This window comes from Mus caroli, chromosome 2, assembly GCF_900094665.2.
Source record: "Mus caroli chromosome 2, CAROLI_EIJ_v1.1, whole genome shotgun sequence".
Lineage (NCBI taxonomy): Eukaryota > Metazoa > Chordata > Mammalia > Rodentia > Muridae > Mus > Mus caroli.
Genome location: NC_034571.1, coordinates 138,591,928 through 138,611,359, shown reverse-complemented (window position 1 = coordinate 138,611,359; position 19,432 = coordinate 138,591,928). Strand labels below are relative to the sequence as shown.

Genomic DNA, 19,432 nt, shown 5'->3' with positions numbered 1-19,432 from the left:
GAGAGAGAGAAAGGGAAGAAGGAAGGAAGGAAGGAAGGAAGGAAGGAAGGAAGGAAGGAAGGAAGGAAGGAAGGAAGGAAGGTAGGTGTATGTGTTGCTAGTATGTTTATGTGCGTGTCTGGAGGCCAAAGGTTGACTTGTGTTATCTTTCCTTGATGACTTCCAACCTATTCACTTATTTAGACGCGAAACGTTTTGCTGATCTTTGAAAGCTTACCAGTGAGCTCTAAAGAAGCTCTTTCTTGTCTCTGCCCTGCCCCAGGTTACAGCCCCATGCTGCCTCGTCCTACTTTTTCCACGACTCCTGGGGGTCAGAGCTCTGGTCCTCATGCTTGCACAGCAGGCCCTTTACCTTTGAGCGGTCTCCCCAGTGCGGGTGCTGGCCTTTTGATTTGACCGTAAGAGTGTGACTTCTGGAAGTGAGACTGGGCTGCTATTCAATAGACTGCGGTCTAGAGAGGAGTCTGAAGTGACTGGAATAGGAGGGATACAGTGTTCCCAGAGGAAAGACACTAAGTAAGGCCTAAGGCAGAGAGAAAGCATAAAAGGCAGGGGGTCCGGGCTATGGGAAGAGCTGGAGGGGTTGGAATGGGAGTGAAAGCTGGCCAGCTGTGTGGAGGGTTATTAGCTGCTCACAGAGCCCACTGAGGTGGGAAGGCGCCCTTTTAGAGCACAGTCTAAAAGGTTTCTCTAGCTTTCTGCAGCAACAGGGTGTGGAGGTGAGGAGACAGTCATTATTGAAGCTGCAGACAGTGCTAGTGTACCTTACAGTGAAAAACAAATCTCACTGTGTACAGTGTCTGTGAATGTGGCAGACATTCCTCTTTAGTCCCACGAGTCAGTCAGAAAACAACCTGTCTGGTTTGTCACCGGTTCTCCTGTGTCTTCTGATAGTAGAGTTAGCAGATGAGGGGGAAAGCTTTCCTTAGAAACTCCCCTGAAATAAGATATTGTAACAAAGATAAAGATGAGAAAATATGTTATCTGAAAACTTTCTGTTCTTTCAAGTGTTTTGTGTTGATCATTAGGGATATGAATATATATGTTGTGGTAGAATACTTGCCTAATATACAGGAAGCCCTGAGTTTAATTTTGAACTATCAGGAGAAACAAACAATGAAAAAAAATTGCCTTAAATATTTGGGAGAATGCACCAGTTTCTTGGGGCTTTCCTCTAAGACAAAATTTTAATCCTTTAAAGTTTTAACAAAGTTCACCTGAGAGAAGAGAAGCTCCAGTGGTCTAAGTGCAGGGCAGTGTGCTTCCTTCCCGAAGAGCTCACACAGCATTGCTTGCTTGTCTAAGGGATTCCATTGGCCCAGGCTAACCCTGAACTTGCAGCCGACTCCCCAGCCTCCAGGTGCTAGATTATTGTCATGCACCACTATGCCTAGCTAAGAGGAGGTTTTTAAGTTCTCAGACCACATGCATGTATGAGGTAGTATATATGTGTAGTACAATGATTTATATATGCAGGTTTTAAAACAGCATAAGATAAACATGCAATATTTACTGTGTAAAAATTTAAATTAAAGGACTATAAGACTACTTTGATTTTCTTAATTTTGTTTGATGTTTTTCTAGGAACTGGTTTTACTTGTTAATTTCTTTCAAATTTATTGGCTCCAGATTACTCATCAGATGCTCTTATGATCTTTTCTTAAATCTTTACAGGCTCTGTGGTGGTATTCCTTTTTAAATCATTGACACTGTTTCTGCTTTCTTATGCTAGTCTTTGTACTCCATCAACACAGAGCTGTCCTGTATTCCCTTCCTTGTGCTTCCCAGGCCAACCTAGGCAGCCTTTGTCCAGTGCTGTCTCCACACTCACCTCCCCAGAGCGATGTGCTGCATGCTCCTGGCTAATGGAGTATACTAGTGGAACTATGAGCCACAGTGAACAGCTTTCCATCTGCTCCGACTGAAGCTAACTGTGGGCTTTAGGCCAGCACTCTGTGTAGACTGGACCCTTAGATGCTGCCAGTGCAGACCCATAATTCAGCACCTTTATGTATCTTATGACATCTGGGTACAATGGTTTATCTGTCTGTTTCTGCCCCTGCCGGCCTGCCTGCTTGCCTATCTGTCTGTCTCCTATTTTACCTTCTGAAACATTCATTTTATTATTCTTACCCCATCTCTAGGTCAAAAGGTAGAACATTCGCAAAATTTAAGCTCTTCAGAACCCAAGTCTGTTGAAGAGAGTAAAGGACATGTGACTCATGAACATGAAGGAATAACAGTAAGATTTCTAAGAGAACTTCCCTCTGCTGTGATGACCAAGCATAAAGTATACAATGACAATGAATTTATTGATGGTAGTTAAAGTTTTTCCCACTTAGGTTGATTAGAGGTCCAAATAATCTCCAAGTCTCTTAAGAATGTACTTGCTTTGTATGTAAAATACAGTTATTCTACAAAGATGGGGATACAGCATGAGGTAGAGTATACTTCCAGATTTCATGTTGTACAGTTCACTTTTGAGCAGGTATACTATAAAACCTCCATTTCAGAGTCCCATTTCTGTATTTTACATGGAATGCTGTACCTGATCAGTATTCCTAAAGCATATCTGGGGTAGTTTTGTTTCATTTTTGTAAAGAAGGCATTATTTAGCAAACAAATATAAAGTATAAAAAGAAACAGCCTATAGCTCATTAAGATAACCTCTATTTTTGTTTTAAAACCTTCCCTGGTCCCTCTTGCTTGGAAGATAACAGAGTTGAGTTCTTGTGTGTCTGTGTTTAAGAAAGACACGTGCCAGCTTGATTGCATAGATGTTACTTTGGCCACCAGTTTGGTTGTTGTTTTGGTGGTGGTTGTTTGTTTTAGCTTTGGTGTTTTGTTATGTTTGATTTTCAAGACAGGGTTTCTCTGTAGACCAGGCTAGATCACAGAGATCTTCCTGCATTTGCCTCCAAAGTGCTGGAATTAAAGGCGTGTCCCATGGTGTTGGCTTTGTTTTCTCTGTCATTTGCATGTACGTTAAGGCAAATGAGAGATAACAGAAGCATAAACATAACATAAACATGTTACTTAGTTTCTGAGTTTTTTAAGTATTCTGTGGATGCTGTGTTGTTCACTTAGCTGCATGTTTGTAGGGTACCCACATGTTATTATATAGCAGTGAACTCATTTGAACTTTCTCTGCTATAGGACAGCTCACTATGAATCTATCATTATTTCCCTATTCTTCTGTTGATGGCGTTTAGATTCTTTCCAGTGCTTTGGTTTTCTGAAAGATGCAACTGTGTACCTTCTTAGATATTTCTCAAGCTCTCCATGTTCAAATGTTCAAATGATTCTCTGTGTGACTGTGTCAAGGTAGAATTATTAAATTAAGCAATAAAAGATTGTTCTTGTCTATAAAATGATGCTTCTTCCCCAAGTGCTTATATCTCTACAAGCAATGAAAAGAGTTCTCACAAGCACCTTGTGTTGTCATACTTTTGAAAGTTTTGCAAGTGATGCATGGGAATGGGATATCATATTTGAATTTCTTAGATTACTAAGAAAGTTTAAATTTCCATGTTGATTGGCTGTTTTATCTGTGAAATGCCAGCCAGTGGCTTTTGTTGTTTACTTTTTCCTTCCTTTACTTGTATTAATTCTTTGCATAGCCTGAATATTGTCTGAGGTTTTATTTTGACTGTTATAACAGACATCTTCCCTATGTGTGCCTGCTTTTTACTCTGGTGTCTTTGGTAAACACAAATTCTACTTTTTCTACATTTTTTAGTATGGTAGAATTTTATGAAATTAAAACATTTCAACTACAAAAGGATAAGTTATTCCTTTATTTTTAGTCTATAAAATGCTTTACTTTTGGTCCACACTTTCAAGTCTTTTATTCACCTGGAAGTGTCTTGTTTATGGAGGGAGAGGGTGGCCCAGCCCTTCCCCCCAGCTGCATGTCTAGGTTTCATTTATTGAATCTAATTTTTCTTTATTGATCTGAAAGACCACATCTCTGTCATATGTACTGTTTCCTGAATATATCAGCCTTTATTTTGTTCCTCGGGTGTTTTGTCTCTGAACAGGACCACAGCGTCTTAACAACTATAGTTTTGATTCCTTTTCTTTCTCTCCTGACCTCTTCTGATGGAAGTTAGTCTTTGGACTCTTTTATCTCTCTCTGTGCTGTTGAGATGCCTTTTCTCCATCTTGTCTAGTTGTTTCTTGTTGATCTTTGTCCATGTCCTTAAGTTTCACTGAAGAGTATCCAGCATCCAGGTACAGATTCATACGGTGTATGCATTTGTCCATTCTGTTCTATGCTATGTCTGGGTATCCATGGATGCTTTTCTTCTGCTATTTTAGAGAAATCTTGTAGTGATGCCTTCAAATACTGCCATCCTATTATTCAATATTCTCTTTTGTTCCAGAATTATAGATAGAAACAAACTAGGCTTTCTTACCCTGCCCTCCAGGTCTCCTAAGCTTCCTTTCACATTATCCATTCTCCTTGGCTCTATGGATGTAGTCTGGGTTGTTTCACCAATAAAAGTGTCCTCGGTCTTTCAGCAGTTCAATAAATCTGACATTAGGAGCAAGCCTTGGAGGTATGTCCTATGAGCTCCAGAATGCAAGCAGAGTTTCCTTTGGATATGGCTTTGCACTTGAGGGGTTTGGGCTCTCTCAAGTCCCTCCCTTGAGGTAGAGTTTTGTTTTGTGCACTTTTGCCTCACTGGTGTACTTTATGCTTCTGAGTTCAAATGTATTAAGTATATCTTGGAGCTCTAATAATGTCATCACTTGGTCATTTTTTATTTTCTCATCTTTTATGCATTTAAAATGCTCACAAATCCTAATTCTAGATTCTCTCTGATTTGCTGAAATCATCTAGGGATCTCTCTCTCTCTCTCTCTTCTGGTACTCTTATGCCTGGTGATTTGTTTCCTAAGTTTTTGGTGATCTTTGTTATGTTACCTATTGGACTGATCTAAATCTGTGGAAAACTCAAGTGTCTACCTTAATGAGGACTGTTCAGGAAAGCATTTGTATTTTCATTTTTAAGCAATCAGGAAGTGCCACTTTGGTCCTGAGTCTCAGTCTTGCCACTAGCAATGATAGCACTGGCTTTACTCTTAGCAGGGCATTGGATTGCCCGAGTGTTCCCTTTCCTGTACATAGAGCTTGCTGATTACCAGTGCATGCTTCTGCCTCGAGTCCCTCCTGCCTTGCTTCTACCACTTCATATCTATAGCCTTCTTGAACCACTCTCCTCTAACTTTCAGCCAGTTAAGGTAACACTTTATTTTACATACTTTTCACACTGAGTACATTTCTATATTTTGCTTATATACACTATTATTTCTTTTGTGTAGTTTGTGTATGTTTTATCCCTCCAAGCAAACTGTAAATTGCTAGAAAATACAGGTTGCCTCCTGATTTTTTAATTTTTTGGTGTTTAATATAAGGTCCAGTGTTTACTAGTGGTCAGATAGTTCTGTAGTGCATCAGTAGGAAGGTTCTGAGCAGCCCTTTGAAAGTCTGGGTGGAGTGTGTACTTTTCCTACACAAACATTCATGGGAGCTCAGGCCTCCTGGAGAACTGTGTGACTGTGTGTGCATTTGATTAGAGAAGCAAATAGAACTTCAAAATAAACCATTTCTGCAGGATTTGACACCCCTTCTTAGTATATCCACTCAGCTGCATTAGTTGACCAAGTAGAGAATATGAATTGAACTTTCAGATCTTGAGAAACATGTAACTTAATTATACTAGCCTGTGAACATATCCTTCAAAAGGAAAATAGTATTCAGTGTTTTGTTACTATTATTGCTTCTTCTATTTAAAAATAGGCTAGGAACATAACAATCTGGTAAAAGTTTGAACTTTCTGGTAATGAAAGCAGCATTTCTTTTCGTCTGAAGATGTTGGTTCGAAGGAGCAGCAGTCCTGCTGAGCTGGAGCTGAAGGATGATTTACAGCAGACACATGGAAGATGCAGGGAGAGACAGAAAAGTAAGTTTCAGGAAATGGGGTCTGCGAATGCCTGCTGCAGAGTAGGCCTGCTTTAGTCTCCTCCTCTTTTCTAAGTGAAGTGGTTATCTTGCCAGTAGAGAAGAGCTGGCTGTGGAGAGTATTTTTGATGGGAATCTTAGAAATTATGTAGTTAATCCAGTTGGTAAAACAGTTTCCCTTAGTTACCTATACCTGAGAGGCCTGTCTTTCTATCCCTGGGCCTTTATCCAGGTGAGAGAACAAGAGGGATGCAGGGGAGTGGACAGATGCATAAGGAAAAGCTACCTTTCTCACAAAGTCCCCACAGGCAGGAACACAAAGCTTCAGAGAGAGGTACATGGAAGCCAGTGGGCAAGTGTGTGAAAATGAAATTTCACTGGAATCCTGAGATGTTATCATATGCTACAAGGTCTGGGCCCTGTGCTGCATTCTCCTGTCCTCATGTCACCTTCTTGTCAGTGAGTGTAGCAGAGTGGCAGCCCCTACACACCCAGGCTGACCCTTGCTGGGGTATTTCACCCCAGCAGCTCTTCTCATGCACTGCTTTCCCCCTCTAATGCCTGTAGCTCTATAGAGATTGCTCCATGAGACCTAACCCATAGCTCATCTACTTATTGAGACAACTGTCAGTTCTTTGCAAGTGGATAGAGGACAGCAGTAGAGATGGCCCAGCTGAGGGGCTGTCAGCAGTGGGAGGAAAGGGTGGGTGAACTGGGCATTGTTAGGAAATTGTCATGGAGCTTCAAGCAGCCCGTTTGTCTAGGCTTATCTTGTGCCCAACTAAATAAATAACTATATAAGTCTTAAAATCTCTGCATAATTACATTTGAAGAGTTTAAAGGAGAAAATTTTCAGTCGTGGTAGGACACCTCATCCGAGAATCTGCCTGCATGCTGCAGCCTGGTTTAAGTCTAAACACTGGTCTTGAAATAGCAGGGTAACCATGCAGTGCTATAAAATCAGTTACTACCATACTCCTCCTGTTTCTCACCATTTCCTCATGTTATGGATGGATCTTAATGGGAACTAGGACTTGGTGTAACTTTGGAACTCATAGAATAATTGAGCAAAAACAATGACCAGAATACTACTTCATAAAGCCTATTAATGCCTTAATCTTGGAAGATTTAGTTTTGTTAAGCAAGTATCTTTCAGGGACACTATTGAACCCAACCAGGTTCTTCAAGTTCCACCCAAACCCCTGACCAAATCCTATCTTCTGGGCAAGTGTTACTTACATAGAGATAATTTTGAACCTTATCTTCATATAGCTGTGGTCTCAAAATTTGGTTCTCTGTGTGCCAGGTGAAAGTACTGGTAGTGACACAGTTGTGGGCTACAGCAATGAAGCAGAGCTACCCGTGAGCCCGTGGCAGGCCTGTGAGGAGGACCCGGACCTGAGCACTCCCACAGATGCTGTGGCTGACTCTGATGCCCGCCACTGGTTACAACTGAGTCCTACTGATGCTTCAAACTTAACAGGTAATTGTGTTTGAAAAGGATTATTGCTGCAAAGAGGAGATCCCAGAGTTCCCCACTCAAATCCCCAGGCACAGTGTAATGGGTGCCACTCTGAAGCACATTAGAGTTCCAGCTCCAATCACCTGCTCACAATTGCTTGTGAATTCTTAGCCTTGGATGGAAAAAAGGTTTGCAATCAGGCAGATATGGAAGGAAGTCTACTGTGCTTATGACCACTGTCTACCATAGGAAGAAGTGATGGTGCCCATTACCAAGGTCTTTGGAGGCAGAAAATATTATGGTTTGTTTATTATTATTATTATTTAGCTTGCATGTACCACACATATAGAGAAAAGAGGTTGACTATCTTACTATTTAATTTTTTTGTGTTTTGTTTTGTTTTGGTTTTGGTTTTGGTTTTGGTTTTTCAAGACAGGGTTTCTCTGTATAGCTCTGGCTGTCCTGGAACTCACTTTGTAGACCAGGCTGGCCTCGAACTCAGAAATACGCCTGCCTCTGCCTCCCAAGTGCTGGGATTAAAGGTAAGCTCCACCAGGCCTGGCAACTATTTAATTTTTTAAATTATTATAAAATTTTATACATGTAGTGTAAAATTGTAACATATATGTGGGGTGATCAGTCATAATAATAAAATGAACAACAATGGACTGTTGCTACCCAGTTTAAGATATAGAAGAATACCTGTGGGAGCTGGTAAGATGACTCAGCGGTTAAGAGCACTGACTGCTCTTCTGAAGGTCCTGAGTTCAAATCCCAGCAACCACATGGTGGCTCACAACCACCCGTAATGAGATCAGACACCTTAAATAAATCTTAAAAAAAAAAAAAAGAATACCCCCATCAGTGAGATTCCAGAAGCCCTATTCAAACCTGTTATCTTCTCCCAGCAGCCTGCAATGCTAGCCCCATTTTTAAAAAATAATAATAATAATTCCTGGAACTGAGGAGATGGTCCAATGGGTAAGAGTGCTTGTTGTGATAGTTTGAGGGCTGGGTTTGAATCCCCAGAACCCATGTAAAAAGCCAGGTATACAGGATTTAGCTCTAAGGAAATACAGTTTTACAAAAAAAAAAAAAAAGTATCCTGCAGAAACTCACAGTAAATGGTTTTCATCTGGAAAACAACCAAGAAGCAACCCTGGGAAAGGTCAGAATAGATGACATGTATTTGGAGGTGTTTGGCTGGGCCCTCAGCCATCTCATCCTTAGTATGTTTTTAAATGCTTTACTGAGAAGCCTTCATGTTTTACAGTAATGTAACTGTCTAAAGAGAAGCAGTGCATCTTCCAGAGGAGCTTTGCCTGAGGATTATTACATAAGCAGCTGTCCATAGGCAGAGTGGTACGGTAGTGCAGGGGAGGCAGCCTTAGGTGTGGAGCTGGTTTGTCTTCTCTTCCCCTTTTCATGTTCTTTGTAATGTCAGTGTTTATATGAATATGATCTTGACTTGCTCTTCCTGAATAAAGAAGTTATTAATTGAAGAACAGAAACAAAACCTGAGTGCAGCTGTTTAAGCCTTTAACTTCAGCATTGTGAGCAGAGACAAGTAGATCTTGGAAACTCAAGCCACTCTAGCAGAAAAGCTAAGCTTTCTAATTCAATGAAAGGCTCAGTTTTAAAGGATTAAAGTTGAGACTGATAGAGGAAGATACCTAACCTCTGGCTTCTTCATGCATGCACATAGGTATGTGCACTCACATCCATGTACATACACCACCCATACCACCCAGACCTAAATAAATAAATAAATGACCTGATGTTTCCCACTGGGCATGGTGGCACACACCTGTAATCCCAGCAGTTAGGATGTGAGTCAGGAAGCACTTAGGAAATAAAAACCCATTTTTAAGGGCTAAAATCAACAAAAGTACAAGTAAAGCCTAAATTTCATTCCAAATGGTTTTTCTTAATCAAGCAAACTTTAATTTTCATTGTGATATAAAATCAAAGTTAACCTAAGTGTCTGATATTTTTTGCAAATCCTTGGAATTATAACATTAAAGTATCATTCAATCAGCATAAATTGTATTTATATAATAATGTATAGAATAGGTAATGATCCTCATGTTAATACTATAGGATTTAAGACTTCTAATTCTGTAGGGCAAGCAGGCTAAATCCCTCTATTTCTGTTTTGTGAGACCCAGGGAAATCATCCCCCCACCCTTCCTGCCCCCCACATATATTAAACAATACTAGTAAGTGCCTGAGTCAGAATTGGCCTCTGGATGCTGAGCTGTCTCTGCATTCCCCACTATATCACATCTAGAATAATAATAGCTGGGAAGCCCTTTGAACTGCTGGAGGGTTGTTAATGCATTTATTTAGGGCCAGTGTATACGAGATTTCTGCACGAAGGTACGATAGATTTAGTGCTGATTTTTACTTGAATGTTCTTAAAGGTGAACCAGATGCAGTTACGTTTATTGAAAGGAAAGAAAATTGGATGAGTGCCTCTTTTGTTTGTCTTGGGGAAGATTAGTTTTGATCCCATTTCAGAGTATGCATCTGACTGCTTAGTGTAGTGAGCTGTAGAACTCTGTATGGTGCACCATGTTGTGATTAACTCCTCCAAATACTTTGTTCTTCTTTGAAATACTAAATGGAGACTCAGTACACATAGTTCAAGAGTTCATCCTGTCAGCTGTGGAAAGCACAAACTGTAATATGATGAGGTTTAAGGATTATCACAGTTCTGAACTTAACTTTCTGTTCTTAAGAGAACAATTTCTTCATTAAGAAAGAAAGAAAGAAAGAAAGAAAGAAAGAAAGAAAGAAAGAAAGAAAGAAAGAAAGAAAGAAAGCAACAAAACTCTTGTTAACTGGATTTTTAGGAGATACAGAAAGAGCAAGCCATCTGTGGGTTTGGGTTTGTGGCTCAGTGGTAGCATTTGCCGAGCATGTGTGGGGCCCTGGGATTGATCACCAGCACTACAGAAAACAAACAAAAAGTGTTGTTATGTTTCTCACTGAATAATCTTACCCACTATCAGCTGCTTAGAATGAAGAAGGCCAGAGTTGGGGGTGGGGGGGTGGGGTCAGCTAATAGACTACTTTAATATTTGCTTGCTGTTTAAATCATCTCATGTTACTGAAAACAATGGCTAAGTTTATTATGCAGTGTTCTAAAATATACCTGGGCTATGTTTAATCAGGCCTATTAATACATCTAAGTAAAATGGTGGTAATTAGGAGAAATTGTCTCTGAACACAGGTGTCACATAGGGAATCATCAAGTTTAGTCAAGAAATAGAGGGGAAAAATGTGGGAACAAGCTCTGTTGTCTTTTCAACAGGAAAATGGAGGCAGGGTAGGGCGAGCAGTGAACTAGGTAGACTGTAAACACTGAGGCTGTCTAGTTGATTGGTGCTGGAAAGGCAGGAGGAGACAGCCCTCAGGGAGACAAAGGTAGATAAGCAAGGTAGAAGCTTGTGTTGATTCATTTACATAGGAAAAGCCCATACTCTCAGGGAGGGAGGAGTTTACTATTTCTACAGTAAAGTAACGCCAGGAGGGCAGTCCCTCTCTAAGATGCCATAGCCCCAAGTGCCATAGCGTTAAGAGTACAAAAAGTGAAAAGATGAAGTAATATACACATCACATCTGCTCAGAAGTGTGGTGTATCTGTGGCTCTGCTTCTACACTTAGCATTGTTTCTGAGTTTATCCTTTAGTTAACAGAGAAACTTTTGATCTAGAAATATAGATTCAGATACTGTGAGAAATATAAAAGGATGCATGGGACTGAAGAGATGGTTCTTGTCATACACTTGTCATGCAAGCATACAGACTGTAGTTGGATGCCTAAATTCCACAGGAAAACCAAGCACGTATACTAGTCATTTGTAATCCCAACTCTCCGGAGACAAAGATGAGGGGCTCCAGTGGAAGCTGGCTACCTAGACTAAGTGCAACTGGTGAGCTCTGGGTTCAGAGAGATATTCTTTCTCAATAAATAAAGTGGAGAGTGATTGAGAAAGACCACCAATGTCCACCTCAATTCCCTATATGCACTCACACTCACATACATGCTTCTACACATGTGTAAATGTACACACACACACACACACACACACGTACATGTGACAAAAAAAGATGGATGAGTCACAGCTACTGATCTCTTAGGAATTTACAACCAAGAATTATCTCTGATAATGTGATAAATGTTCTGTAGCTTATATAATGAAAGTTAAAGCCCTAGGATTTCTAGACAAAAAGCATTTGATAGAAACTTCAGAACTTAATCCTTCCCGGTGTGGGATTGTGGTATGTGATAGAAGGTCTTCTTGATAGAGGGTAAAAGAAATAGAATCCCTATCTCACACATGCCTGAAATTAGTTCCAAAGGTATAGAATTCTTAAATATGAAAAGGAGACTCTAATACACTTGAAAGAAAATGTCTTCCAGAAAAGTAAAAGAAAGAGAGAGAAAGTAAAAACCCCACCTATGGTCAGACTTGGGGTAGAGAGGGTTTCTCAGTGACAAAGGAAAACAAGCAACCAAGGGCTGACCCTAAGAAACGTGGTGATAGTTCAACCTCAGCAAATCTAAAACTTTCAAAATCAAGGGAACTTTAAAAATTATTTGACTAATTAGGATCCCAAAAGAGGAAGTCCAACTTTGATGATCATTCCTTTCTAGGTCCTTATCAGATTTAATATAAGATCTGATAATAGATAGCTGATGCCTCACTTTGGGTGGAGCCAGTGTCTTCCTCTGATGGATTATGCCCTCCAGTCTGGAAGGCAGATTATCTGTTGTGTGCACAGAATGCCCCTAACTATCAGGACAGTGTGAGTAAGAGAAGCCTTAGTAAGTAACTCAAACCAATGAACATATATGCTTTATACTTTAGATAATTATTTAGCTAAAAGTATTAATTAAGTTTTAACCTTAAAATCATCATGTAATGTAGTTTCTTTTAGTTAACGTATTTATCACTGACCTACATCCAAATGTCCCTTACAGGAAATCCTTTAATTACAGTTGTAGATGTGAATTGAACACTGTTCCCTTACCTTGAAGTTGATTTGTAGAAACAGTTTATCCGTGTTCTCTGTCATCACACATATTTTTGGTGTTTTGCCAGCCTCTGATATGCTTGTATATCATGAAATAATATAGAGTAAATAGTAAAAAGCTACACTGGCATGGGTAAACTGCCTTTTAAAGTCTGAACTGAGATTGAATAGTAATGAAAGGAGATGAGGGAGGGCGGGAAGTCAGGCTGCCATGCAGTATAATGCCAACTTGTATCCTGATCTTCTGATCCCTGAGCTGACACCTGGCTTCTCTATCCCTACAGTTAAGATGCTAACAAGAGTCTGAGAGGTGATAGCATTTATTTTCAAAGAAAAGGGCTTTGCTTTGCTCAAACTCTTGTCAACTACGTAAAATTACAGCTGTATTAACTGGTCCTTTGGTCATAAGTACCCATTTGCCAGTTAAAAATCTGTTCAATATTTTCAAATTTCTGAATTTTATACTTATCTGCTATAATCATGTATTTGGAGAAAGATGGTAAAATTTTACATATGTTTAAGAGTTCATACTTTAGTAATTTTAAAGGCCTCTATAACATTTAGAAACAAAATGACTTAGGCTGCTAATGAAATTAAAGCAAATATTTGGTATTTTGGAGGTGAACATGGAATTTTCTAAAATCTCTTAAATCCCCATTTTTAATCAAGCGTTCCTTCATTGAGGACCCGTCTACATGTAAAATGTCAGCATCTGTTCTGGAACTCATGCCACCAGCCGGATAATTTTGGGCATAAACACTTTAGCTCATTAAAATCTTCACAGTAATATTGAAAAATGAACACAGTCACTTGAAAACCTTCTAAAGAGCTCAACATATTTTGATAGTGGGGGATGTTGCCTACGATTTTAATCTCTGAGACAAGAATGATTCCTGAATGCAAAGCAGGATTGAAACAGATTTTCTGTGCAGATCCTTAGAAACTGAGGGTCTGGTTGGTGGAGGCACAGCAGTGCAGGTGGTGAGTGAGTACCCAGCCTTCATGCATGTGGAGTTGTCACTTCAGCAAAGCAGCAGTGCCACTGGGATGCTGGGGCTGGTCTCACTTTGTATGGCTGCATTCATAAAGTTGGGGAATTAGGATGAAGCAAGGTTATGAGTCACCTAATTTTCTTACCTACCACTAAGGAATTGAAGCAATAAGGCAATCTTATTGAAAGAAATAAATGTTATATCATGCTCTTTATTCACTTGAGGGCTTACATTGATTCATAAGCATTCATTAAAGCATCCTCATGTCTTTGCAAACAGCAGCTGCCTGGTACTGTACTTGATTTTATAGGAGGAGACTCTTCTGAAGCTTAATAAAAGTCAGAAAATGAAGAGGACCCACAATTACACTTCACCCTCTGTGCCTTCAGTTTTCCAGACATGGCTTGTGGAAATTCTGGTTTGGATGGCTATACATGTTAATGTGTCTTCTCCACGGAGTATATGGTGTTCCTCTGGAAGGAATAGTCTCGCTTTCCCCTAAGAAACATCAGTGCTTCCATGGACAGCCTTCCCATGACACCACCTGTCATCCTTGCTGACTCTTTTGTCTCCGTGCCTGGGGAGCCTTCTATCACTAGCACAAAAAGTGGTTGGATCCATCTTGACCCTGCTTTCTGCTTTTCAGATTCACTCCTCTGGATCCTTGTTGACTCTCTTAGCCCCTCCTCAGGTGCATACAGAGATTTGCTTCATTTGCCTAGACAAGGCCTTTAAAAAATGCAGAAATCAGTCCACTCTTATTTGTATGGGGTAAATGCTAGAATAATTTTGGAATAATTACATAAATAAGAAAATAATATATTAGAGAGAGAAAATGCTAGCAGAAATGGGAGAACTCAGTAAATTCTCACCAAAGACTCAAAGCAGAAGTGGAGCAAAGGTGACTTAAACAGAAAGCATAAAGATTTAGAAATAAGTCAAACATATTAGCTACCACAGTAAATGTAAATGAGTTCTTTAAAGGAGAGAAGACCACCAGTGTAGTGTGGGTGGACAGCTGGGTAAAATTTAAAGTAGAAATTATCAGCAAGAGCAATAATTCTACATTTACATGTACTTCCCAGCCTCCAGACATATAAAGCAAAATTTGGGAAAAAAAAAGACACGAGATACTACTGATAAAACCATTCTCATAGGAAGAAATATGAATATAAACTGCCATTAATTGATAGGCAAAAAAAATACTAATAAGAATAAGAAAACATAATACAGATAGCTCAGTTGAGTGGACACGTGCATATATGTATTTGGCAGAAGTTCAGGGTTTTTTTTTTAATTAGGTATTTTCTTCATTTACATTTCCAGTGCTATCCCAAAAGTCCCCCATACCCCCCCCCCACTCCCCTACCCACCCACTCCCACTTCTTGGCCCTGGCGTTCCCCTGTACTGAGGCATATAAAGTTTGCAGGACCAATGGGCCTCTCTTTCCATTGATGGCCAACTAGGCCATCTTCTGATACATATGCAGCTAGAGACATGAGCTCCGGGGTATACTGGTTAGTTCATATTGTTGTTCCACCTATAGGGTTGCAGATCCCTTTAGCTCCTTGGGTACTTTCTCTAGCTCTTCCATTGGGGGCCCTGTGATCCATCCAATAGCTGACTGTGAGCATCCATTTCTGTGTTTGCTAGGCCCCGGCATAGTCTCACAAGAGACAGCTATATCAGGATCCTTTCAGCAAAATCTTGCTAGTGTATGCAATGGTGTCAGCGTTTGGAAGCTGATTATGGGATGGATCCTGGATATGGCAGTCTCTAGATGGTCCATCCTTTCATCTCAGCTCCAAACTTTGTCTCTGTAACTCCTTCCATGGGTATTTTGTTCCCAATTCTAAGAAGGGGCAAAATGTCCACACTTTGGTCTTTGTTCTTCTTGAGTTTCATGTGTTTCGCAAATTGTATCTCATATCTTGGGTATTCTAAGTTTCTGGGCTAATATCCACTTATCAGTGAGTACATATCATGTGAGTTCTTTTGTGATTGGGTTACCTCACTCAGGGTGATGCCCTCCAGGTCCATCCATTTGCCTAGGAATTTCATAAAGTCATTCTTTTTAATAGCTGAGTAGTACTCCATTGTGTAAATGTACCACATTTTCTGTATCCATTCCTCTGTTGAGGTGACATCTGGGTTCTTTCCAGCTTCTGGCTACTATAAATAAGGCTGCTATGAACATAGTGGAGCATGTATGTGTCCTTCTTACTGGTTGGAACATCTTCTGGATATATGCCCAGGAGAGGTATTGCGGGATCCTCCAGTAGTACTATGTCCAATTTTCTGAGGAACTGCCAGACTGATTTCCAGAGTGGTTGTACAAGCTTGCAATCCCACCAACAGTGGAGGAATGTTCCTCTTTCTCCACATCCTCGCCAGCATCTGCTGTCACCTGAATTTTTGACCTTAGCCATTCTGACTGGTGTGAGGTGGAATCTCAGGGTTGTTTTGAGTTGCACTTCCCTAATGATTAAGGATGTTGAACATTTTTTCAGGTGTTTCTCATTTGGTATTCCTCAGGTGAGAATTCTTTGTTTAGCTCTGAGATCCATTTTTTAATGGTGTTATTTGATTTTCTGGAGTCCACCTTCTTGAGTTCTTTATATATATTGGCTATTAGTCCCCTATCTGATTTAGGATAGGTAAAGATCCTTTCCCAATCTTGGTGGACTTTTTCTGTTATTGACAGTGTCTTTTGCCTTACAGAAGCTTTGCAATTTTATGAGGTCCCATTTGTTGATTCTCGATCTTACAGCACAGGCTATTGCTGTTCTATTCAGGAATTTTTCCCCTGTGCCCATATCTTCAAGGCTCTAAAACCATCCTGCTGCAGTCGATTCTTAGGCTTCTGTGTTTCTGACAGCCTTCAGACTTTCAAGAACTGCTAGTTGTGCTTATCTAGTTAACAAATATAGATAGCCCCACTTGTTCCCTCAAGTCCTTAAGCCACATCTAAAGAGCTGTTAAGTAATTCCACAGGGCACAGGTGACAAGGGAAAGTTAGTAACAACCAATTTTTAGAGATAGCAAAGAAGATGGGACGTTCTAGATAGAACAGCATTGACTCTTGTCAGTATCCCTGACAATTTGACTGAAATCATTGTAATTGGAGGGATAGCCATACTAGGCCTACATAAATAGGAGGCAGTGATGGACTGAACACAGGAAGCCAGTGCATTGATTTGGGAATTAATATTTGAGCACAGTGACTCTACTTCCTATAATCCCAACATTTGGGAGGCCGAGGCAAGAGGAGTGCTGGTAGTTCTAGGATAGCCTCGATTATAAGGGGAATTCTAGGCCAGTCTAGGGTAAAGAGTGAGTTAGAGTCCAAAAAAGCAAAACAAGCAAGCAAAATCCCCCAAAATACGAAACAAACAACAACAAAAACAGGAGAAAAAGAATTCTCACTGCCCACAAGTTGCTGACTATATTGTAGAAGATAAAGTAAGTAGATGACAGTGTTTCCCAGCAGTGATTCCCCACTGTACTAACTACTGAAGCTAAGTAATGCTGTCTTTGGAACAAAGGGATTAGATTAGATAAGAGGTTAGAGCTCAGCAAGAGAGAGTTTTTAGGGAAATCATTTCTTGGAGTTTGAGTTCCAGGAATAAGAAAAAAGCATAAGCTGGGTGTTATAAAAGTAACTTTTATTCTCCTGAAGCAGTTGTTGTCTTGAAGGCTTACTGCACCATTCTACTAACCTAGGTCTAGTCCTGGAAGCTGCTAGCATCTTATCTAGGCCTAGAATGTTTTCAGCCTCTGAGATTTACTGCTGAATAAGCTCACCCTTTCTAGTTTATTCTGAATTTTGGCTGGCCAGTTCAACTCAGCTGTTCTGGCTCCAACTCCTCTTCAAGCTGACTGATTCGATCTAGCTTCTCCCAGTTTCTGACTGCTAACTTTAGCAATTTGTTCTAATCTTCTGACTCCTTTTTCTCTTTTTCTAACCTGTCTCTGTACAATTGTCCCAGTAAAACTTTGCCTTCTTGTTGTGCTCACCTCGTCCTGCAAGGAAAAACACAACACTGTCAGATTCTTCTCAACAGCTTTATTCCAGGAACGCCTCGATGCTACAGGAACCCAGGGAGGACTCCTTATATACACCCCAGCACTGGGGAGGGCTATGTGTCCTCCTGCAATTGGTCAGTCTGCCAGCACTTTAATTTACATGCACCCGCTGGGGAGGGGTTGGCGCCAAATTCGGGCTAGCGCCTGCGCAGTGTCATTGTTTAAGGCAAAGGTGTACCAGAGACTGGCGCCATCTTTTAGGCGCAGGCTGCCTACACCTTCTCTCTCTACACTGTTTCCTTAAGTACCTTCCCTTTTCTCTTTCTTCTTTCTTTTCATGAGAGTTGGGCATATCTATTCTGTCAAATATTTCTCTGATTTATCACTTTGTCTGCCACTCAATTAGACAGCACTTTCAAACAAAGGTGCTTTCTTCTACAAACTAACTTCATTGTTTGGAATTAAAGGTGTGTACTAAGGGCCTGTCTGTATTCCAGCCAAAGGGATTAAAGGTTTGTACTAAGGGCTGAGCCACACCACAACTAGGAACAGATTTTTTTTTTTCAGTAAAATAACACAATCTTGGAGTTCATAGTGTGATCAAATATCCTGCAACAAGGTATGGAAACATGTCTCTGTAATTCAGGACTCAGAAGACTGAAGAGGCTAGATTTAGGCCAACTTGAGGTACAAAGTAAATTGGGGGTCAATCTGGGCTGTATAGTAAGATGCTGTATCAACAACAACAACAAATATATACATACAGCTTTTGGTTGGCTTAGCAAGTAGAACTTCATTCCTGACTCATATTGTAGGAGAGAACTGAGTCCTGCAAACTGTTCTCTGACATCCACATGTCTAACAGGGCTTCTGTATATCTACACACATACACAAATACTCACATGCAAAATAAATAATTTTTAAGCCTTAGCCTACAATACAAAATACCAGTGTTCAGAGCATGATGAACCTCAGCAGGCATCATGCCTACATGGACCAAGCTTCCACTGAGCCCTGAGCATGTGGAGCTGTCAGGAAGGCTCACTCAGTGGTAGAATGCTGGTCTAGTATTTGTGAGGTCAAAGGTTGGATCCTGTGTGAGCAGATTGTATTAAAAATGAGTGTAGAATTGATTGAAGAGATGAAAACAAACAAAAAATAGGTATTTAAAGATGTGACTATGTGAATGACATCTGAATCTGTGGCATTATTCTATATGAGACTGAGTAAAGGATGATGGGAGGGAGGAGAGAAGTGTCTTGAGGGTCATGGAGTATTTGAAGGCCCAGGAGATGGAGAATTGGTAAAAGAGAGAAACCAGGATATGTCATCCCTGGGGTCAGAAAATGAAGCATTTCAGAAAGGAGGTCTAATTGCCTAAATCAAATGCTGCTGGGAACTGAAAATTAAATGCTGTAGCTGGTCCACTCAAGAAAAGGGCAGTGGGCTGGAGGCTCAGCACAGTGGGGGCTGAGCTTTTGTACACAGAGCCAGATTTGGGCAGTTTCTAGAGTAGGAGTTTGAAAACTAGAATGAAAAGTCTCGGCTGCTGAAGGTTTGGAGAATACACCTCTCTGTGGGTGTGTAAAGGGTATGTGGGCAATGAGGAGGCAGAACTGTAAGGAAAGGGTATGTGGAAGAAGTATTCACTGCCCAAAGAAATTCAGAAGCTTAAGAAGTAAGAAAATATCATGTAATGTTTTTTTGCTGCTAGCTACTGATTATTCAATAGAGTGTAGGAGAAATACACTTGCTATGATGTAAGCAAGCACGCAGGTGCCTTAAATGCATTTCTGGCACTCAAGAAAAACTACTTTTCTTTTTTCAAAAAAAAAAAAAAAAAAAAAAGAGAAAAAGAAAAAAAAAGGAAGGATAATAGATAGATGGACAGATGGATACCAACCCGTGGCGAGATTGCTCAGTGGGTTATGACACCACCTGC

General features: G+C 40.3%; 1 protein-coding gene across 2 annotated transcripts in view; it reads left to right on the top strand.

Annotated features, from left to right (window-relative positions):
* Nucleotides 1-19,432, top strand: part of Ralgapa2 (Ral GTPase activating protein catalytic alpha subunit 2) — a 269,644-nt gene that overhangs the window by 97,062 nt on the left and 153,150 nt on the right. For both annotated transcript variants that reach the window (XM_029473906.1, XM_029473907.1), the window contains 3 exons: nt 2,145-2,242; nt 5,878-5,968; nt 7,274-7,450. In XM_029473906.1, coding sequence (XP_029329766.1) covers nt 2,145-2,242; nt 5,878-5,968; nt 7,274-7,450 — 366 coding nt within the window. The remainder of the gene's footprint in view (nt 1-2,144; nt 2,243-5,877; nt 5,969-7,273; nt 7,451-19,432) is intronic.